Raw genomic sequence first — 24555 nt, 5'->3', positions numbered from 1 at the left:
CTTAAATAATAAATTTCTAAGATCACCATCCCACTATGGGACGGTGGAGATGCAAAACTTTAGGAATAAGCTGACTCCAGTGATGGAAGAATGTCCCATTATGGTTTCAAATAAAATTCCTGTGTCACAGCAGACACATTCTAAAAGGATGAATATTCTAACTTACACGTGAACAGGGACAAGGACATGAAAATATTTGAACCACATTGGGAGTTGCATGACCAGAAATTTAACTTATGGTTTGTTAACATACACTACTTATGTTACCTAGAAAAAACAGTTCAAGAATGCAGCAACTGGTGAGTTTATGGCTATGTAGTCCAGTCCCATCCAATGTTACTCCAGCCACTGCTGTAAAAGGATTCAGATTATAAACCTTGACACTGTTTGATAGACAAGCAAACATCTTCACCCAAAATGGTCTTAATAAATCATTTTACTAGAGGTACCTTTTATATGTTATGGTAATGTTAGTACAAGGCAAATTCCGTTGCAACGAATATCTTTACAACAAAATTTTCATTACAGCGAAGTATTTTACGGTCCCGACAGTTTCCCCATAAAAAAATCTTGTTACTACAAAATACATTCAGCAGATACTTTCATTACAATGAAGTGCCCAAAAGACCTTGAAATGCCTGAATGAATCATCCACAGAGCAGTTAGTTCTGTGGTCGCAGCTCAGTTGTGCACAACGATCCCCGAACAGAAACATTGTAAATTTTTCTCTTTCTTCAAACTTTCTTAATACTGTTTTTTTGCTGTGTTTGTTTTCGAAAGTTTTCAATGATACCTTTTGCTTATTGCTCATCAGCATTTTATAAACATCTATTGGAATTTAACTCATTATTACTATCCTATAGAAATGGCAGACAGGAAAAAAAAACGACAACAGTTGATATTAGAAAAAAAAAATTTTTGCGGCTCTCGATTCCAGCAAAAAGAAAAAATACGTTGCCAGTGAATTCAGAATTTCACCATCAACGTTGTCAACTTTCTTGAAAGACCAAGCAAAAACAGAAGAAAAATCTCCGGTTGCAAACCTTGGGCGTCAGCGCCAATGTGTGCGAACTTCTGCATTTGAAGACATCAAAAAAGCAGTTATTCCTCTCATCATTGGCAAGTCAACCAGTCCTTGTGTATTAAGCGTATTAAATTTCTTCCCTGCCAGTATAAAGCAAACCAGTGAGCTTGGATGACTCGAGACATTTTGGGAAACTGGCTGAGACAACTTGACAAGGGTATTGTGATGCGTGAGTCACTGTCTTGCACTCCAAAATATGAGGCTGATTCTTAGTCATTTAGCAAAACAAGCTTTATTCAGCTTTTAACAGGAAGAGCACGGTTATTTATTGTAGCAGGATCTACCACTCTCCTATACGCAGACACAACAGTCAGGCAGGGTTGTGGCCAGGTTAGTGGCCAAGTAGTACTGTTCCTTGCATTTATAATATTCCTTGCATCACCCATTGACGATACCACGACCGTGATTGGCTTGGATTTGCTGCTGCGGCACTCCGAAAAGAGCTCATAAACCTCACAATATGAAGAAGAAAAGGAAGATTCTGCTTCTGATTGGTAACGGTGCTGCTCACAGCATGCTTCTACATTTAGATAATGTTCGAGTTGAGTTCCTGCCACCCAATTGCATGGCAGTGCTTCAGCCATTGAATTTTGGCATCGTTGGCACCCTGAAAATGTATTATCGCAAAGGAAATGCTGACAAAAATTCTTGTCAGCATAACTTGTAGACAGGAGGAGATGAAAACTAACATGAAAGAAGCTATTGAAATGATTACAAACTCCTGGATGCAAGTTAAAGAAAGCACTATAGTGACAAATATGGAATCACGTTACTATGAAATTTTCATTACAACGAAATATTTTTTGGGTCCCTGGCACTTTGTTGTAACAAAATTTGACCTGTACTTCAATTTTTGTAAATGAATAGGGGAATACTGCGTTGTTTTTTTAAGGTATTTAGTATCTTTTTGTTTTTTTGTTTTATCGTATTATTACTTACTAGCCAACCCGCAGCGTAACATACACCACATAATTATGTATTGATGGGTGAACACTTGCTGAACGACACAGTTGTCCAAATGGGGTGGGTTTGTGGATACCACTGTGAGTGAATGAAAAGAAGGACCTCTGGAGAGAGCAACATACAATTGTCCGTGACTGAAAGCGGGATCGTCTGTGACGATGGAGGCCACGCTGGTGAAAGTTACTTCGTCGGTAGGGATAAGTTTCAGCACTTGTTCATTAAGGTGTAGCGAGTCTTCGTTGTTGACGCTTAATATAGCTTGCGTACTGAGTTGTTCCGGAGTCACAGTTGAGAAACACTTTTTTAATGTCTTTTAAGCACAGGGAAAACAATTAACATGTGAAACATCCGTAATGTAATAAGCCACCAAGAAAAGTAACATTGCAACAATGCACGCTACGATCCGATCGCTGTAAACAGAAGTGAAAACAAAATCGAGGCCGGTGCATTCTTTAACTGCCTTGTAGCGCAATGGTAGTGCTGCTGTTTTGCAGTAAGGAGACTGTGGAAGATTTTGGGTTCGCTTCCCGGTTTCTCCCTGTGTGGATAGCGCTTTGAATACTGAAAACACCGGTATATCAATGTAATGAAGTATTATTATTCTTGTGCGTCCAGCGCTCTCTCTCTCGCGCACCTGTATGCATGTGTGTCGCTCGCTCTCTCTCGCTCGCTGCACGTGTTCCTGCAGGCATACCAGTAAGTGAATGAAAAGATGGAACTCTGGAGAGAGCAACATACAACTGTCCGTGACTGAAAACTGGTTTTGGCAGATACATTCACATTTTTTTGAAAGTTTGGCCCTGTGCCTTATTAATTGTCATTGCAAAGGCAAATCTAACAGGAAATTGTCTTTGCTCAGATGCACACGCAGGCTCTCTCTCAGCAGCACGGGAGCCCCCTCCCCCTCTGTCTCTCAAAAGCAGGCGAGCCCTCTCTCTCTAACATTGCAGCAGTTGTATAAACACTTTTTATTTAAATGAGTTTTAAGCACAGGGGGGAAAAAAGGAACATTTGAACAAATCCGAACTTTATGTAAAAGCCAACCAAGATAGTAACATTGCAGGAGTTCACCATTTTTAATCAGGCGACTGACAGTAGTGGAGTCAGGCACAGAGAAGGTCAGCTGCTGAGAAAGCGTCTCGACTGTTGCAGGGCGGTGAAGCAGGTGAGACGCTAATGAAAAAGAGGCACAGGGCTTATTGGTTTTTAAAGACTGCTTCCTTCATTGTGTTTTAACCTCAGTTTTAAAAGACTGCGCGGCTCTCTCTGTCGTGCTGCCTGTGTGTGCGTGGCTCTCTCTCTCGCGCTGCCTCTGTGTGAACCAAGGTTCCACTGAGGTTGACTAATGAAAAGTCAACGTGGCTCAGAGCTGCATGTGGACTGTGGCACAGACAAACAGAAATGACGGCATGTTTTCCAAGGCGTCGCGTCCGAGTTGGTGGGCGTGGCTCTGCGAGTTGTCGTCGTATCCAATGGTCTTAGAGTTGGTGGGCGTGGCTCCTTCCTGCGTGCGCCATGGGTGTCTTACTTGTCGGCGGCATAGTGAATCCACGCCCCTTCCGGCGTGCTTTCCATGGGTGGCTACTTATTATATTATTACTATTATATTTTATTTTGTCCTTTTCCCCAGTATAAATGCTTATTCTAAAATGTTATTAATTAGATCTTTCCTAATTTTAAAAACATTTTGAATAGATTCTCTCAGCAAGAATTTGATTTTTTCTAATTTCTAATAGTATAGAACATCAGTTACCCACTGAATTATAACAGGTGGGCTGGGATTCTTCTAGTTAAGCAGGCGAAGTAGTGTGGTATAAGCAATTACAATCAATTTGTTCTCCTTCACTTTAAGACCATCCGGGAGTACACCAAACATAGGTTGGGAGTGATTGTGACACCAAGGCTGTTTGAAAGGCATTCAAAGATTTTAGTCCAGAATGATGTTAATTTGGTTCACACCCAGAACATGTGGCCCAGTGAGGCTGGAGCTTGATTGCAATGTTCACAGGTTGAATCTTGGCCTGGTTACATTTTGGACAATTTTAAATGAGATAAATGCGCTTGATGAAAGGATTTTAAGTCGAATAATTGAATGCTTTGTGCATATGGAGCTAGAGTGTATTCTATGCATGGCTGCCTTCCACTCCTTTTCAGAGATATTAAGTGAAAGATCCTTTTTGTCTCTTTACAGGTTGCTCCAAGGTGACATGCATCAGTTTGACTAGAGAAGCCACAATCAAGCTCTCCCCAATGCATGGCAAGCAAATCTCCATCCGCTACCTTGACATGACTGACTGTTTCGTCTTGGAGGATGAAGGACTCCACACAATTGCTGCCCACTGTACGCAGCTCACTCACCTCTATCTTCGCCGCTGTGTACGCATCACAGATGAAGGCCTGCGCTATTTGGTCATCTATTGCACCTCAGTGAAGGAACTAAGCGTTAGTGACTGCCGTTTCATAAGTGACTTTGGCTTGCGGGAGATTGCTAAATTGGAGTCACGGCTGAGATACCTCAGCATTGCCCACTGCAGTCGTATCACCGATGTAGGTATTCGGTATATAGCCAAATACTGCAGCAAACTGCGTTACCTGAATGCCAGGGGTTGTGAGGGCATCACGGACCATGGTCTTGAGTACCTTGCCAAAAACTGTGGTAAGCTCAAATCTTTGGATATCGGCAAATGCCCTCTGGTCTCTGATGCTGGTCTGGAGTTCTTGGCCTTGAACTGCTTTAACCTAAAACGACTAAGTCTCAAATCATGTGAGAGCATTACAGGCAGAGGTTTGCAGATTGTAGCTGCCAACTGCTTCGATCTACAGATGTTGAACATCCAGGACTGTGATATCACAGTGGAGGCTCTTCGCTTTGTGAAACGCCACTGTAAACGGTGTGTGATTGAACACACTAATCCAGCCTTTTTCTAACTGTAACATCCCCCATTTCATATTTACAGAGTCATGATTGTCTGCAAAATGGAATGAAGGCATGGCACTAATCAAGCAAACTAGGCTGTGGGAGCATGGGGATCATTCAAATAATGCAAAGAGTAACAATGGGAATACTGCAATCATGTATTTCACTTTTTTATTTTTATTTGCCTGTCATTCATTCTGTACTTTTTTATAACATTAAGGCATTTGCCTCTTAACTTCCCTTGTGATTTTTTTTCTTCATCTGCGTGCATGGTACATTAATAAAAATTATCAGAATTATTTCCCCTTGATAAAAGTTCAAAGCAATTCTGGTATCTAGACACCAGGACTATAAAAAATCCTGCAGCATAAGGTCCTTCACGCGCAAATTATTTGGTTAATTAATGTGCTTTAATTTCTTGGGTTCAAATAAAAGTTGTTTATTAACAATTTGTATGAGCATTTTCCTGTAAAAGTGATACAGAGTATTAGCGTTTTGAATAGCTGGTTAACAGTGAACAATGTCCATTGCTCTTCTCTAAACTTCAGCTTTGTCACATAAATTCAATATTTTTATTCTCACACATATTACAATTTTGTGCTTTTGGTAATCTAAGTAATCAACGGGGACCTCAAAGTTAAAGTTTGCAGTGCACCATCTATTTTGTAATACATTTAGTAATAAAATGCATTTCATTTTTCATTCCAACAGATGGAGCATTACTGCATTTTATTACTACAAATGTTTGTGATGCACCATCTGTTGGAATAATAGAGATATGATGTTTTGTTCCTACATGCATCACAAATTGCATCCCAATAGATGAAGCTCTGCCGAGGTCTACATTTGATTACGTAGACTTCAACCCAAAACATCTAGTCATTCAAAAAGCTGTAGTCCCAAAAGCAGAGACATAGCAACCGGATGAACACACAGATACACAGACACACAGACATTTGTCTTTTTGTCAAGGTGGATTAGTTAACATTTGGATACCTTAAAAACCTACATACAGTATGACACAAACCACCCTCTTGAGATTAATCAAAAAGTGGATGCCATTCTAAAATTAAGCTTTTCAAGCTTTATTTATATTCAAGGACAGGTAATATTTTTTTAAAGTTTATCAGCTGACAATTCTTATTGCCATTCTGTAAACATAAGCATATGACAAAAGCACGTTATGATAAGATCAATCAATTATTGGATCCCCATACTAAAAGTCAATATTTAGTGAGAACATGTATTTCCATTGTGTCAATATCAACATGTCAGATGAATTCGTTCTTATATGTGAATTTAATTATTCGACATCCACACTAGAATTTTGTTTTCCAATCAATCATTTTTATAGATTGGTTAACACTGACATTTATTCCTGTTCAGTGCATTCATTTTTAAGAGATTAATGAATTAAATGACACAAATAAACAGTTTTTTTTTCAGATCTGCATATTTTGAAGAACTAATTAATATAGTGCAAAGTGGAAATTGCATTTAATGTAACATGAAGGGTAAGTGAAGCCAGGCTGAGAGAAAGAGCCTGGTTTAGTGTAAGAGGCACCCTCCCAAACAGAAGCATGCACTGGTTAGTTGCTGGATCACCATACATAATTTTGTTTTAACCTGTTTTTGTTTATTCTTTAAGGAGGGTTATCTTACTTATTGATCACTTATAACTGGACAGTCCATATTTCAGTCATGTGAAAGGCAGTAAGAATTTCATTCAAGGAATTCGTTGGTAGACACACATACAAAAATTGCTTCTCCACCATTGATTGGTTAACACTATATACAGTAACATTTACTGCTGTTCAGTAAAAATCAAACTGTCATACTCTTGAGATGAATTAATTACTGGATTCCATACTAAAATGTGCTTTTCTAGCTCTGTATATTTTTCAGGAGTGTTAGTGTTTTAAATGATTAGCTAACATTGGACAGTTCTTATTGTCAGCACGAGACAAAAATACATTATTATGAATTGAAATCATTTTGATTTACTGGCTTAATATGTCTATCAAAAATATTTTGATCAATTATTAGTGTTTCTTTACATTAAATATTTAATTTTTAGTTTTGCATATCTTTCAGGATTGTTAACATTTTTATTAATCAGTTAATACAGGAGAGTACTTTTTGCTGCTCCGAACATGTCAACGTGAGACTTCAATTTATTACGATGAGATTAATTACTTTGTGATTCCCATAATATCATTTGTAGCTTGTGACTCAACATATTTTAAGGAATGACAGAATTTTAGTGATCCGCTGACATTGGTCAACTCTATAATGGACATCCTGAACTTTGAAACTTGCTCTTCAGTAATAATTCTTTATTCAGAACATATATGAGTGTCAAATATATATTGGTTAACAGTGGGCAGCACTTATTTACCATTCTTTAGTATGTGACAAAAATTCTATTTCAAGGGAAATGTAATTGTAGTGGACTACAATATTGATCCTCTGACTCTGCTTATTCTATAAGGATTGCCATCATTTGTAATGAACAGTTTACATCAAATTTGTGCTTGGTGTTCACACGACTGAGGTCTCAAATAACAAATGACTGTTTGGACTGCTAGTATGTTTAATAATTGGCTAGCATTTAGCACCATCAGGTGTATTTTAGCATGTGACATAAAATCATTCTAAATCAGAAGGATTAAGCGGTGGACCACCATACTAGGAATCTGCTCTTCCAGCTTGGTGTATTGTGTAAATTTGTGAGCATTCCACACAGTGCATAGTGACATCGGTATATTAATACTTTAATTTCATGCTCAAAATTGATTTGAATTGGCTTGACTTTCCAACTACTTGGCTCAACAAGGCAAAACATTCAGTATAGCAGTAAAAAAAATCAGCAACTCTAATCCATACTATGCAATGCATCCTCCATTTTGTTGATGCTAAATTTAAAAGCGTTTTATTATTTCTTTTAAAAGTTCAAACAGTAATCGAGATGGACCAGATTATTGGATTTTCAAAATATACAGCACAAAAAATGTAAGCATAATTTGAACGAAATTATGTATTTTGTCTGATGAACCAAATTGTATTTTAAACATCTGTAACATCTTCAGGTAGACTACTAACATATTGTATCAAAGCAATAATTTCTCATAGAAAATCAGTATAAATGGCTACCCCTCTGTTAAGTCAAGTAAGTCACATTATTAAGATGATAATATTATAATGCAATGGAAATGCATGTGTGAGAAAATCCACTTTAGCAGTCCATATCTACTCAGCTTAATTTTGTAAAGTGCATTACATTAAGTGAAGGGAGTTTGTTTCATAGGCTCTCCACGATTTGGCTTTAGAATTGTTACATTTTTGTGTCAATCAAGATCAGTTCAACTTAAATGCCAGTATAATATACAATTCATTCTGGGATATGTCTATATAATGGAAATGCAAATAATTTAAAATAAACAAACCATTGTTTGGGGATTTAAAAGAAAATGATCATGGTATTCATTTATTGAGTCAACTTGTTCATAATTTAAGGCAGGAAAAAGTCAACTCACCTCCATGTGAAGAAACTCAGAAATATTCGACTGTAATAATTAGACAAAGCTCAAAAGCAGATGACCACAGTAAAGTTGAAAGCTGTAGATTCCATACGTGAACAAATGAGAATCTCAAATATTTAGCAGATGAAGTTGAACATGTATTTGTTTGATTGTCTTATATGCAAATCCGCCACAATGAACCCATCTCTGCTAAATTTTGCACAGATTGCCCATTTGCACAGCGAAAGACTGCAAGGCTATGTTTACATCTGAAATTTTTTTTCCTGAGAAACTTAATCTAGTGACTACACCTAGCAGGGATTTTTGAGACCTGTTACAGGTATGCAAAGTTGCCCCCTGCAGTGGATTTACTCAATGAAACTTTGGTTTATGACCAAATATTTTCCCTCTGGGGAATTTATTTAGCTTATTGTATTTGCTACCCTGGATAGCACCACGCAGTCCTTCTAGTTTTTAATAAATTTCTTAGAAATCTGCAGATTACCATGATTTTGTTTGTTATGGCGAGTCATTTCCTCAAGGTTTAGCTCTTCTATGTATCACAACTCAGCTGATATTAAAAATTAACAGAAAAAAACCAGGAGGCAGGAATTGTGATCCCTAAATTTTGGATTTTCAGACAGGGTGTAGTGTCCCTTCATCTAACCAAACATTGTCAGAAGTTACCTGGCCAAGTAAACTAGCTCCTAATGAGCACAGAGCTCAGTAAAATATAATGGTAAATACAAACAAAAAAGCAAACGTCTTAGATACTTTGGATGTGCAAAAATCCATCCAGCAGTCTGTAAGCAAAAGAGAAGACAAATAGATGGTGAAATCAATGGCTTTGCCTTTCTGAGGACCAGCACTCTTACTATGGCTCTGGGCCCATATCTACAGGGAACTTTGCCACAGCGATATTGCATACATTATACATTCACATGACCTTACTCACCACAATGACATCATAAAGTTGCAGCCATGGTGTTGAGTCTCGGCTCATAATGAGAAATTGTAAACAGTAATAAAGAATAATCTATATATATAAAATTCTTTTTGCGTTTGAAACGCAAATGACGTATGACCACGCGATATGGAAATTACGTTGAGAACAAAGCGGACGCTGGGAGGCACGGAATGTCGGGCTGCTCTGCCGGGTTGAGAGCTTCACAGTTTTGGGCAGCGTCCTCTCTTCTCGCACTGTTTGTGACACTTCAAGTGTCGGCTCCTGGGAGAGTGGAAATCTTTGCGAATGAGTGTAATCGGCACCATCGAAGCAGGACTCTGTTTGTAAATTGCCCTGCACGACTACTTCCTGTCCCTTAAGGTGAGTTCAGGTCACTAAAACCCCGCAACATTCAAGGTTGCTTTTGTAATCAATTATTTTAAGAAGATGGAGAGTTTACATCTAAGAAGATGTACAGACTTCTTCATGTAAAGTGTTGGACTTGGGAATTGTTTGGGCCTTTTGCCCGTTAAGCACGTTAGGGCAGCGTCCACATTTATCAGAATTATTTTTCTCTTGAATCACAGGCACATAGTGCAAGGTCGTCAGGCGCTGTAATTCCTTTTTGTATTCGGCGCCCTCGCACCAGCAATTAACCTGTTCCACGTCATCCCTCCATAGGCACACGATGACGTGAACGTGTCTACAAAAAGTGGCATCTCCTGCCCTGCAAAAATACTATAAAAGTCGATCAGCCGGCGTGCGCGCGTAGCTGAGCCGGCCTTCGAGACAGTGACTGCGCTTCTGCCTTAAGTGAAAGTAAGCACTTTTCATTTTTTTACTCCTTCCCCTGAGCTACAGCCCAGACAACTGCAAACACAGGATCCCTTTTCTAGACCGCGGCAAACTAATATTAAGGCGCTTCACACTTTCTTTTGCACGTATAGGGTTATGAGGTCGCAGGAGGCATGCACAGGAGTGGAGGACTGACAGTGCCATCCCTGGCCGGTTAATGGCAGGGCCGTCTCTCCAGTCTACACGAGACCCGCCGTGACGCTCCCCAAAAGGTGCTCATATCGTCCCTCTACACTATATAAAAGAAAAAGGCAAATTTCCTTTCTTTATACCATTTTTCCTTTTATCCCAAACCAAAGCCTTTCTCTCTTAACACTGCAGAGGACACAAAACTAATTTTCTTTAATTGCTGGTAATGCCAGTAAGGCACATTACCACAGGCAGAAATTTGGATATTCACATAGAAAATGTCATTTCTATACCACAGCCGTTGTGTAGCGCCTTTCAAAAGGGATCTACTACCGAGAGATGATCCAAATACATTTTAGCTGCTGTTAGTCCTGCTTACAGTAACCTGTTGTGTTATATCGCCTTTAAAATGTAGTTTACCCGAAACCACTCCAGTAGTGCTCAATGTATCTTTACTTCTTAAAATGTTAATGTGTTACTGTTTAATAATTTATAGACTACATTTTTTTCCCTTGCACTCAGTGAGTGAAGCCACTGGGTAATCAGCTAGTATAAAATAAAAATAAACAAGAATAATAATAAGGGATAACAAAAATGCAAAAAAGTCTGACTTAGTGTGTTATTAATTAGAGAGTTCCCATGCACTTAAGTCCCATAAAATAGTCAAAGGGGTCACACAAAAAGGGCAACAAGGAATCTTTATAAATAAAAAGGTTTATTTATACAAAATGCTCTGTATTACAAAAAAAGCCCAAAGGAGCACAAGGCAAAAAGGTACATAAGGCAATTCCTTCAAAATAGGTAACTCCAACAGCAAACACAGTCCCAATACCACATCCAAAGATGGTCAAAAAACAAAGTAAGGGTCCAAAATCTACAAAATTCACAAAGCAAAGAATCATCACAGAGAAGCTCACTGGCATATGCACATTCAAAAGGAACCGCAAGGGATTGTGGGTGTGTCCTTAGCCTTTATAGGGCTGAGGGCAGTCCCTTGACAGTGATGGGCAAGTAGCCCAACGTCTTGAGGGACCACCACAAAACACATGGCACATAATAAAAGATGTTTAAACATCTTTAAACATACAAAAATTAAAGAATTAACAATATAAACATAACAACAAAACAAACATAAAAGAGATGTTTAAACCCCAGGCAGCAGAGGAACTATATAACATAGACTAAACCACCCCAATTCATGGTGTTCAGAGGGAATGTAATATTTACTTTATGAGGTAGAAATAAGTAATAAACAAGAATAGCTGTGTCAAATATATGAAAAATTAAAATGTGTTCTTCAATTTGAATGTTTCAAGTCTAAATATTCTCAGTTGCAATAGAAATGTGTCATTTTTCACCTTCTGATAAAGGTCCACAGAGGGTTAGATCTAAGTAAAAGATTATTAAAAAAATTTAAAATAACATCATATTTGTATCTGTGAGTGCTGCTGGAGATGGACAAATGTCCCAGAGGGTGATTCCTTACCGGGACGGGACACCATGACAAAAGAAAATTTAAGGACAGACTGTCTGACAGAATAAGTACAATAATCCTTACCTGGCAGGGAGGGCTGCATGATGGGAGGACCTGGAGAGACCCCAGCATCCAGGTACTATATTCCCCAATACGCTAAAGGATAGTGTCCCTGGAATTCGGGTCCCCTTCAGATACCCATAGGGCATCATGGGAGTTAGAGTTCTGGAACACAGCTTTGTTGGGCTCTGTGGGTGCCAACAGGGGGAACTTTTGGGGCATTCTTGTCGGACACAGAAGTACTTCCTACAGACCATATCCCGGACGTACTTCCGGGTCAAGGATAAAAGGAGCTGCATCATCTTAACCGGCAGGGTCACGAGGAAGTAGATGAGGCTTGATAGGACAAGTGTGAAGAAACAGGATTTTTTTGGGGGCTGTTTACTTTGGTTGTTCTTATTTTGATCTGTGGAGATAATTGTTAATAAAAAGGGATTGTGTTTGAACCTGTGATTGGTTTGCGTATGATTTTGTCTGGGATTTATGGCACAGTGGCTCACCCTACTGTTTACATATCCTATTTAAACATTATAGTTTACAGGCTATATAGTATAATAGGGGTTAATGCGGACAATATTTATATGTGACAGAAAAACCATAAAACCACTGCAGGACAAAATAATAATTAACAATTGTTTATTAAAACAATTACAGAAACAACAGAGATTTACTACACTTTTGGTGCACTGTCCTCAGCTAATAGAAGAAGTTCAGCTCTGATTAATTAAAATAAAAAGAATCCGTTTTTATTTCTGAACCCCATGTGTGGTCACAGTTTCCTTCCCGCATCCCTCATAGTTTCTCCATGTGTACAGTATATGTGAGCAAATGTGTGTCTGGCAATGAACTGGTGCTCTGACCAGGGTTGTTCCTGCTTTGTGCCTGTAGCTGCCAGAATAGGCTCCATAACAGTTCACCCCATAAGCAATCTTTGGCTAGGTTGCTAGTGCACACTTACATAAGACAGATATACAATTAAGAGAGACCTTAAATATAGAATTGCTTTTCTAAGTTTTTAAATGACAGTCTGATGATAAGGTCAGTTGGCCAGGGTGGACAGAAAAAATAATTCCAGTTAAGCTGGACATAAAAACAAAATCTGTAGGGGTTCTAGGCCAAATGACCACCGAACCAACTGGGCATTCTGCCTAACACAATTGTTTTTTTTCAGGCTTGTTCTTAGAGGATTTGATGCAGAGGGTCTCATGGCAGGTTGGGGTATTCGCTTTTATTCAAACATTCAAGCATCACTATTCTGTTGGGCCCTTGAGCAAGGCTGTTAACTTGAAAATTGCTCCTGGGTGCTGTACAATAGCTGACCCCACGCTCTGATCTCCAAAGGTTATGCGAAAAGACAATTTCTCCTCAGGGATTAATGCAATGTACCAAAAACCAAATCACAAGTGGCTGCACAGGACTTTGATCAGGTGGTGGTGGTGCAGAATGCCAGTAGAGAAGAACCAGAAAAGAAAACAAAGAAAAGTAAAGATTAATAAAGACTGCAGATTCAGTGTGATAATTCTATGCATATCTAGTTTATTAAGGGTAGAACTAAATTGTTGTTACCAAAAGGCCAAATTAATTTTTTTTAAATGATCCACAGTATTAGCTTGACATATCTCTATTGGTAAAGTATTCCAGATTTTTAGTGCTTAACAACAAAAGGCCACCTCGCCACTTCTTTTATGCTTACAGTAGCTCTTGGAATAATAAGCTGACGACTTTTAGAAGATCTAAGGTAACGACTTGGAATGTAGGGAGACAGGAACTCCAACACATAAGAAAGAACAAGATTATTTAAAAATGTTTATACCATTAATAGTATGTTAAAGTCAATTCTAAAAGGCACAGGTAAACAATGTAACGACACTAAAACTGGTGAGACATGCAAACAACTTTGATGTATTTTCAACTTTTCAGTCAGGCTGCAGGCACTGCCTAAGGTAACAGCAGTAATGTTTAATATTTAAAACTCAAAGTGAGACACTAGAGAAAATAAATACAGTGAAATAAACAAAATGGAAAGAATCAGAAAGTAGCAATTTTTACAAGTAACCTATGCCAAAATTAAATGTAAAACCATAGCCGAAAATGGGACGGAATTTGTAGTCAAAATCAGGAAAAACTAATTAAGGAATGCTAGGGATTTTTTTCTTTGAAATAACCGCAAACTTTGACAAACGAGAAGTGTACAACACTGATCATTATACCTTTGACCTGATGTGATGTGATGTGATGCTTTGTAATCAGACAAAACAAAATGCCCAAAAAGGAGGTGTCTGTACTACAAAAAAATGGCACTGCAAAAAAAGGTGTTACATTTTTAATGTTGTTAAAAAAATAAATGTAGCCTCTGAATTACTCTGCCTTCCAAAGCCCCCCAAAACAATGCCTTGGTGATTTTTAAATGTCAAAGAATGACTATAAAAAATGAAAATATGTCAGATGATGACACTTGTTAGATAAAGTTGAGAGATGGTTGCTTCCCTGGGCTGCTTGGAACTATCAAGGTCTCCTAAAACTACTTAAGCTAAAATAAGAGTGCCTAAAGTTTATATTGTTACAAAAGAGTGTGGAGGTAAAAACCATCAAAACCTTGGCCATAACTTAGTTGTATTCAAGTATTAATTGAAAAGTCAGTAATAATGAAGGAAACAATTATTCAAAAATATAAAGTTCAAAATGTATAAATACAAAATTCAGAAACAATGCAAACTTCAATTACAAAATCAAAAAGTGAAAAATTAAACTAACAAAATTACATAATAATAAACAAAATAATGAAATAATTATTAATAAAGCCCAACATTTTTGATCCACTAAACCAATTTTAACAACAAAGCAAAAATTCCAAAAATTTAATAAGAAAAAAAACTAAATGGTCTACAAAGGGAGTGCCTGAACGGGAACAGAAAACACCACTACAGGAACTAATGGCACTGCAGTGAAGCAATGGCTGCCAAGAGTTTAAAGAGCCTTTAGCTACTTCAGCCTGACTAACTGTAGCACCTGAGGGCTTATACCTATTCAGAGGTCTAGCGCTTCAAATCATCAGTCAACGTAATACCATAATAAATACAGAACACAGGGAACAACTACAAATAACTAAAGAAACCTTCTTAACAAATACAAAACAACAGTGTAAAACCAAAGACAAAGGAACAAAATCAAGAAAGGGTACAAAGCAGAAACTGGGGGAATCACACAACGATTTATCCCAGGTCACACAGTTTGCACTGTAATAACTGATGATGGTGAGCTGTGAACCTGCAACATCTGGATTATAAGGGCCTTCAGAAGTAGAACTCCATAAAATGTTTATGCATATGTTATTCCTAAAAGTTTTCAACTCCAGGACACTGAAAGTCACACCATTTCATGATGTCTGTGTAGGCATTATATGGCAAGATCAGCAGGGGGCAGCATTAAAAAGTTTGGAAAACTTACTTGCCACTCAAGTCACTCATTTGCAACGCTTAATTTAAATGGTTCTCCATTATCAATTATTGCAAAAATTTGTATCTGAAAAATAGAGTTTTAGTATTAAATAGGTATTACTGTTTGATGCAAACTTTTCTTCCTTTTTTGGAGATTAGATACATGGGGACATCAAAAAAACAAGCTAGCCCAGAAAGGAAAACAAAACAGACAAATCTCACCCACAGCTGAGTCTTGTGTGCATAAAACACTAGGCTACAAATTTAAGATAATACTCCTCAATAGGACGAAATACAGAAGCCGTGATTCATGAGTTTAGATAATGCTACGTGTAGGTAAAGGGATATGAGTGTATGAACCTGACTCAGGGGACAGCCTGACTGAACACTGAAATTAACCAGCTGGGTTCCCCACCCAACCTGAAGGCAGAGATGGGGCTGAAGAAGGGACTGCAGGAAATGCAAACATATGTGGAAATCACTTTACCAGGTCCAGAAAGCAGACCTTAACTGATTTATTGATATCATGAACCATCGTATTTTTTTCAGTCACTTATCAAATTGCTGTTTCAGAAGTGTTTTCTGCAAGGTTTAGTTTTGCATAACTTACTTGACTACATTAAAACTGACTATTTTAAATATTCTACCGTATGTTCAAAGTCAAGTCTGATGTCAAGCATACAGTAAAATGAAATTTTTAGACAGTAGTACAATGCAATCAACTAATAGTAAATAAAGTGAATAAAAAGTGCCATATATTAAATACAACATCAGATGATACTGTATATAAGAAACAATCAATACATTTGTCAGCATGAGTGGCTGTTATGTGGCTGCATAATCTGATGGTAAAAATTGTCCCTGAATTTAGAACTGCATGTGCTAACAACAGTCTGGTATGACAGTAAAAAGCCATTGTGCACAGTGACTGAGGTCTTCAATAATCCTTTCTACATTTCAGCGGCAGTCTGTGTGTTAAGTATGGCCAGAACAGAAGGCTGAGCTTCATCACTGCCTGCAATGTTTTGTGGTCCTGTGCAGTGTTTTGTTGTTTTTACAGCCAGTAAGTAAAATATGCATATTAAAAAATAAAATTATATATATATATATATATATATATATATATATATATATATATATATATATATATATATATATATATATAGTGATAAACCCAGGGCATCGGTGAGCCCCAAACCCTAATACAAACACACTTGTACAGTCCCAGGCTCAAATAATCAAAGATTTTTATTTTAAATACCTCCAAATGTGACACAAGCACAAGCAAATAAAGGTCTTTCTCTCACCTTCTCTCTTTTCTCCCAACTGCACTACCCTCCTCCACTCAAGCGTTGCTCCACTACCTCACAGCTCCAACCCACTTGAATATTACAGACCCCAGAGTACTTCCGGTGCCAGGGTGACTGCCCAATGAAAGCACTTCCAGGTTGCATGGAAGTCCATAATAGGGAGATTGTCTCCCAACAGCACCCTCTCATGGCACCCAGTGACCCCAGCAGGCCTGCTCTGCCAGACTGCATATCCCAGCCTGCCCTGCTGGCTTCTTATTGTGCACCGACCTCCAGGGCTGCTGCCATCTAGAATGTTTGGGGAATAAAAATCCTCCAGCAACTTCTTCTCTTTTTAATGGCCTGTCTGTTTGTCTGGTTCTTCCTTCCAGGCCTGCTCCCTCTCCTGGCTGGGATGCCTGTCCAGCCTGTGTGGCATCTGCAATATATATACAGTATACTGTATATTTATATATATATATATATATATATATATATATATATATATATATATGCATGTATATATATATACTGTATAGATGTGTGTGTGTGTCGTATAAATAAATAAATAAATAAATAAAAACAGTGTATATAACATATACATTGGAAGATCAGCAAAGTGCTGCAGAACTGTCAAATAAAACATGATTTAACTTTGCTCCTTTTGACTGAGATTTTCCTAAGATGTATGATCCCATTTTATTTTCTTGATGTGGTTTATTAGTGCTGGGGCTATTATTGCCAGCTCAAAGCTTTAGATACTTAATAATTAGATACTTCCATTTCCTGTCTGTTCAGTTCCACCATAGATATAGTGTATGTTCTCCTGACATCTGGGCAGGTTGCTCTATCCCTGTCATTGTAGACTGAGGACTTGGGGGCCATAGAGTGGATTCAAAAAAAACATTCAGATCCTCTTTTCTTCTTTTTTTCCCTTCTCTTTTTGTCACATTTTGCTATTTAGTCTATTTTAGCCTTATGCTAACATGAATTAAATTCATTTTCAACATCAAGCAACATTGAATACCCCAGAATGACAACGCAAAAACAGGATTTTAGACATTTTTAGAAATTTATTAAAAATAAAAAAATGTTCTTTCCCAATTGACACAACTATTCAGACCCTTTGTTATGACACTTGAAATCTGATTCAGGTGCATCCCATTGTATTGATCATCATTGAAATGTTTGTACACCTTGTTTGGAGTCCATTTGTAGTCAGTTCAGTTGAATGGACATGATTATCTACCTATTTATGTATGTATTAATTTAAAGAGCTTCTGTAAAAAGCCAAAGTTCCCCTTGGGAACAAAAAAAGTTATGTCATCATCATTAGGAAAGACACCTGCCTGTCTGTATTGTAATAGCTGGTAATGTGCATGAGAGCAAAAACTAAGCCACAAGGTCAAAAGAAATGCCTGCAGAGCTTAGAAACAGGATTGTGTTGAGCCACCAATCTGGAGAAGGCTACAAAAAATCCTTTGGCTTTGAAAAAGCACAACTGCCTCCATAAATCTTAAATGGAAGAAATTTGGAAAAACCATGACTCTTCCTGGAGCTGGCTACCCAGCCCAACTGTGAAACTGTGGAAGAAAGGCAATGGTAAGAGAATGATCAAGAACCTGATGGTCACTCTGACAGAATTCCAGAGTTCTTTTGTGAAGAGTGGAAAAATGTGCTGAACAACAACCACCACTGCAATACTCCGCTGATTGGGCTTTATGACAGAGTGGCCAGACAGAAGACTCTCTTCAGTAAAAGGTACATGGAAGCCTACTTAGACTTTTCAAAAAGGCACCTGAAAAACTCTCAGACTGTGAGAAGCAAGATTTCTCAGGTCTATTAAACCCACAATAGTGTCACGTCTGGAGGAAACCAGACACCGTTCATAGCCTGTATAATACAATTCCAACTGTGAAATGTGGTGATGGCAGCAACATGCTTTGGTGTTGTTTTTCAGGCGTGGCTGCAGGTTTTCATTCTCACCCTTTTCCTAATCAGTGACCAGTTTTCACTGCTAATTAACTTCTTTTCCCTTCATTTTACTAGCCCTGTGTTTAAGGATTCAGTCTGCTGAATTGATTCCTTCCTTCCTTCATTAAATGGCAGCCAAACAGAAATAAGATGTGAAACGAGCCGACAGATGAGCAGCTAAACTGGGTTTTCAAACTCCAACCAATCCCTTAATGAGAAGCCGATTCCTGCTGTTAATTAAACTCGTTATTCAATTCCATGGCTTGTTGCTGCTCTCATTCTGCCATAGCAGACATTTCCCAAACTATTGATGTTTCTATTTTTTTTCTAAGAACACCATCAAGATGTTCTGACAACCTGAGCAGATCAACCTCACTGAGACCTTCACCTTTCTTTATTTTCAGGTATTGTGTCATGGGCACAGGGGAGCTGGTCATGTGGTGACTCATTTTGTGTCTCATCATTGTTTGGCTGCTAATTAAGGAAAAACAGACAACTAAGGGGTCTGAGTCACGTTAATTAAAACTAAGGCAAAAGAAGTGAATTAACAGCAAAAACTGGTCACTAATGAAGAAGATGGTTAGAATGAAAACCTGCAGCCACAGCGGCCCTCCAGGACTGGAGTTCGACACCTGTGTTTTAAATAATCAGGGGCTGGGAGACTAGACTGGGTCCCTAATGAAAACCTTCTCCAGAGCACTCTGAACATCAGACTGGGCCAAAGGTTCACCTTCCAACAGAACAATGACCCTAAGCAAGGACAACACAGAAGTGACTTAGGGACAATTCTGGGAATGTTCTTCAGTTGCCCAGTCAGTGCGTGGACCTGAACTCAATCAAACATCTCTGGAGAAGATCTACATTAAAGAATGGCAGAAAATCCCTAAATACTCGAATTACTCTCAAAGGTGTTTCAATGAAATATGTTGAGTACAGTGTCTGAATACTTGTGTCAATGTGTTGTTGTTTTTTTTTTTAATTTGCAAGAATTTCTAAAATCCTGTTTTTGCTTTGCCATTCTTGTTTATCGAATATTGCTTGATGAGGGAAAAAATTAATTTAAATGATTTTGGCTTAAGGCTGCAACATAACAAAATGCATAAAAAGTTATTCCCAAACAACAGAAACCTGATAGAAACAGACCCACATATAGCATAAAGTTTTGCGTGCTGTTCAAACATCAGACTTCAAAAAATGGTGCGCAGGCAGGAAACATCATAACAGTGGCTATCCATTTGCTGAATCTCATTTCATTCAGCACAGGTTAACACATTACAGTGTAATATTCCTTCATACATATTGCCATCTACAGTATCAATGTCCTTGTTTTTCTGTTCAGGATTGCAAGAAGCATTGTTCCATACTAAAATCCTTGCTTAAATTGTCAATAATACTATGATAAATATTACATTTTAGCAAAGTCATAGTCATTAGATCATTGCCTGACAGATAAAGCTCTCTTTTAATGTTAGGGTCCCTGGAGTGAATCTGGAGAAAGTGTGCTGTGCTTTGTGTGTACAATGGGAGGCGATAATTGTGAATCTGCTCCACATCCTTCTATAACTACTGTAACTATAAATTCCTGCAAACAGTTAAAAAGCAGATGTTAAGGTACTTAACTTCAGAGACACAGTATCGCCATTTTAATTAAGCACACTAAACAGTGTCCATGCTTGAATGCCCCCTTGCTAGCCTCAGTTTATTTTAATGAAAGCCACCATCTGTAGCTTGGAACTGTGCAGGTCTGAAACATAACCAGATTAATGATACTGAGTTCTGCCATAAAGCTGTTGCCAGAAATCAATGAAACCTGAAGTGACATTCACTGCCACACTTGGTATTTCACTTACTGCCATGAATACTTGGGAAAAGGACACAATTATTGTTTAAAAAAAAGAGTATGCAGCCAACAGACTGCAAATGACTACTCTGAAAAAGCAATTAGGTGACCCTGTGGTTGAAAGTGGAGTCTTCAACTGTCTTCTGGACTGAGTAGTACACTGTGTACTCTGTTTACTTTGATCAATAAAGTATGCATTTACAACTGCAATTTGAGATTTTGTTCAAGTATGATTTTCTCTGAGGGCACCATTAGTCAGTGGTGTGACACTTTGGGTGAGGCCTTCAGTAGAGCCCTTTAGGGATACAAGCTAGGACTGTTGGTGCTTCCATCCATCTATCAATCCATTTTCAAAACCAAAGATTTGGAACTGGGGTCTGCCCTAGCAAGTTCTGGAGCAGGGCAGAGCACACCCACACAGCATCATTTAGAGTTAACTTAATCTGCTTGTTTTTGGGATGTGGGAGGAAAAACTGAGCATCCAGAGATAACTCAGTGAAAACAATACAGACGCCATACTAAAGTGACAGAAATTCTAACACGGGACTCAAAAACAGCGAACAGAAACTGCAGTCAGTGCACCACCATGCTACCTTCTTCCTTATATCCACCTATTTTCTAAAACATTGATGGTCAGTTCAATTACTATTCCATCGGCTCTGGTCATAAGAAAGGAACCAACCATGGACAAGATGCCAATCCAATATAGGGTGCAAAAATACACACCCATACATAGGCAAAATGGGTGAATTTAGTGTTAGCAGTTAACCAAACCTGAAAATCATTTTAATGGGGCGACAAGGAGAAACAGCAAAGCTGCACTTGACACCTATAACAAATTTAGAGTAAGTCAACATGGGCCACAAGTTCTAATTTATTGTCACATCTACACAGTGCAATGGAATTCAAACTTGCAAGTCTCCCACAAATTAGTGACAATAAGGAACAACAAGAAATGAGTAAAACAGCATACATGAAAATACAACATCAAATGATATTTAGAAGAAACACTCACACAGATGAGTAACTGGTGGATAAAAAGAGCAGTTTAGTTTACATTAAGTAGACTCAAAAATGGACCAATAGGCTGAAGGAACTACAACAGTACAAACTAATTGGAATATTAAATAAAAATGCAAGATGGGTGGAACTGAACTCCAGAAAGCGAACTATAATTAATACTGGGAGGTTGTCACTGAAGGAACTTTAAAGTTTTGAAAGCACAATTAATCACCAGGTAATGGACAGAGTCAAAGGGACTGGCAAAAGCAGAGCAAGAGTTTGAAAACGGAAAAAGCAAGGTACAACCAATCATCCAAGCCAAAGTGAGTAGCAAAGAAATGTAGCAACAGGCCCTTATTCTGACTAGAACTGTTTCCCCTAACTATAGCTAATATTCTTAGTTTTTTTCTAATTGTATCCAGTGCTTAGCTAACAAGCTACTGTGTGCCTCCATCTTAAATAGATGGGAATGATGACTCAATATTGTTAGTGCTCAGTTTTCATTTTGCTGCTGTCCAATTTTATTCTTGCCATGGGTGCCGCTGTCCTGTGTTTTTTTTTTTGCTATGGATAGATTCCAAGAAGTCACTCAACATGATGTCTCTGACATAACAGTTTATAAGCTGGCAACAGGTGCATACGTGCATTAGAGTTTGTGAATATTTAAAAGACAGTTGACAAATTATTTAGAGTATTTCTGGCTTTGAGTGTTAGCAATATCCTTTTTGGCTTTAATTCGTGTTAACAATCTGGTTTTGGCAATAGTTTTGTTTGAATACCCAGTAAATGACTTTGCTTTGGTATTTCTGATTACAATTCATCTCCTTTCCTTTTTTGACAGCATTATTTTGAAGATGGGTACCATGCTCTTAAAAAAGCAGGTGGGCTCTGGTTACGCTGTGATCCAGCTAAACTGCTAGCTCTTCGGTCTGGCAATAGTTTCATTATTTTTATTTCTCTCCCTTCTTTTATTCTGTGTAAAAACAAATATGTCAGGTGAATTTTTTTTGTGTAACTTAGACATAAACAGGTATAGCAACTGTAAACAATGTGGCCAAAGCCATGCAGAAGACACCGGAAAATAGTAATGTCCATAGAGACACATATCCAATTTGATACTGGAATGATGTGACAGACTTATTGATTTTAAAATAATAAACAGTATGAATAATGCTCCTAAACCTTTAAAAATAAATAGATAAATTACTTGGGTGACAAATCAATAACTCTGAAATGGATCGACAGATTTACTTTGGCAGAAAGGTCAATGGGCAGGAACTAATCAAATAATAAAGTAAAATTATGACAACTGTTTAGTACAAATCAAGGGAATGTTAAGTTCAAAATTTAAAATGTGCATTTTTGGTCATTTTGCACAGTACTCATCACATCTCTATGAAAACAGATATAGCAGCACCACAGGCTGTGTAAAGATGAACAATCCCAGACAGAAAGGCTCTGATGGCCTCAGAGGATTAAACCAGAGCTCCATGGGGATCTCATCCAGGTCTTGTCAAAGACATCAACAAAGCTGATCCTGCAGGTAAACAGCGAGTCATGACTTATGGGGAAGTACATTCAGGAGGAAAGCATAATTTTCACAGTATATATATATATAAATATATATATATATATATATATATATATATATATATATATATATATGCATATATATATGGTTGAAATAGTTTTTACTTTCAAATAATGCAAAGAGTATGCAACACGTGTTTCGCCCTAATTCTGGGCTCATCAGGCGTACACACTCACTGCACCCCCTCTCGGGAATCGAACCTCATTAGGGCGAAACACGTGTCGCGTACTCTTTGCATTATTTGACAGTAAAAACTATTTCAACCATTCAATGATCTGCTTCTCGTAACTGAAAGAGGGCACAATGCCGGATGTTAGCCGACTTTCTGACCAACCACAAGCGTTACCTGGTAGGTAACCATCCATATAATCAGATTGTGATTCAGACTACGAATGCCATGAATGTATATACAGTATACTGTATATATATCAATGATTTGGGGGTTTTAAACTGCAGCTTACATTTCTGTATTTATTTTCTGCTTTTGACTTAATGTTAATAGTGCTTTGTTAATCTAATTTTATTTTTACTAAATCACTATTTTTGTTCTCACTTTGATTCTCACTCTCACTTGCCAGGAAAGCATTGAAATTCATTGACAACTGGAAGTCACAACAAGTAACATTATCATTATGAAGATACAGTATAAAGGCTAGTGTTGAAAACTTCCTGTGGTCTAAATTTGTGGCCATTTTTGTAAATTTCTTGCAGTTTAGTTAGCTTAATCTTTTGTTAGTCAACAATTTTTGCTAAAATCTGTCAACAACAAATATTTGATTAGTGTTGTTGACATCTGCTTGAGCTGCCTTTTGGATTGATGACTTTCCTTTGTATTTTTGTCATTTTCCCTCTCTTCATTTCCTGGTCCATTTTCTTCCTTGTTTATTCTGTTTTATTAATATTGGTAGAATATGTACAGTATATTAGTTACTATGCAACTAATGAAGCTTAAGCTTCAGGGCCCCTAGTCCCAGAGGGGCTTCAGAAGTGACTTTAGTCAACATTACTTAAGAATTGCGGGTATCTAATGTATGAGAAGGTTTTTTTACAAATAAAAATATTAATAGTATAGTGTAATTCAATACAAAATAACAGTTAAAATAAAAAAGAAAGGGTTATTAAAGTAACATAAAGGCTCACTATTAAAAAAAATGTTCAAATTAAGGATGTTTCAGTCCATATGAATTTTAAATATATGGGGGCAAAGGGGCTCCCAAAATAGTTCAAGATTCAGAACCCTAAAAATGTTGGTCTGCCACTATATGGAGAAAAATATTATGATGAGGTCAAAACCTTCTAATGGTAGTTAAAATTGATATTTCCGATTCATGGCACTTGGACCAACTGGCATGACATTTGTGTACAGCTAGAATGTTCACTAAGTTTCATTCTGCATTCCACAGCCCATGACAACTGGTGACAGTAAATTGGCCTACATGTATTGATTTTATTGGAAATTCCTATTAAAAGAAA

General features: G+C 37.7%; 1 protein-coding gene across 1 annotated transcript in view; it reads left to right on the top strand.

The window, feature by feature from the left end:
* The window catches only part of fbxl7 (F-box and leucine-rich repeat protein 7), a 372946-nt gene extending 367533 nt beyond the window's left edge, over window positions 1-5413 (top strand). Inside the window, exon 4 of the mRNA XM_028803794.2 lies at window positions 4239-5413. Within this exon, the coding sequence (XP_028659627.1) occupies window positions 4239-4975 (737 nt within the window). The 3' untranslated portion in view covers window positions 4976-5413. The remainder of the gene's footprint in view (window positions 1-4238) is intronic.
* Window positions 5414-24555: the final 19142 nt, after the last annotated feature.

This window comes from Erpetoichthys calabaricus, chromosome 6 (assembly GCF_900747795.2).
Source record: "Erpetoichthys calabaricus chromosome 6, fErpCal1.3, whole genome shotgun sequence".
Classification (NCBI taxonomy): Eukaryota; Metazoa; Chordata; class Cladistia; order Polypteriformes; family Polypteridae; genus Erpetoichthys; species Erpetoichthys calabaricus.
The sequence above is the reverse complement of the archived record's forward strand: the minus strand, read 5'-3'. Positions and strand labels throughout refer to the sequence as shown.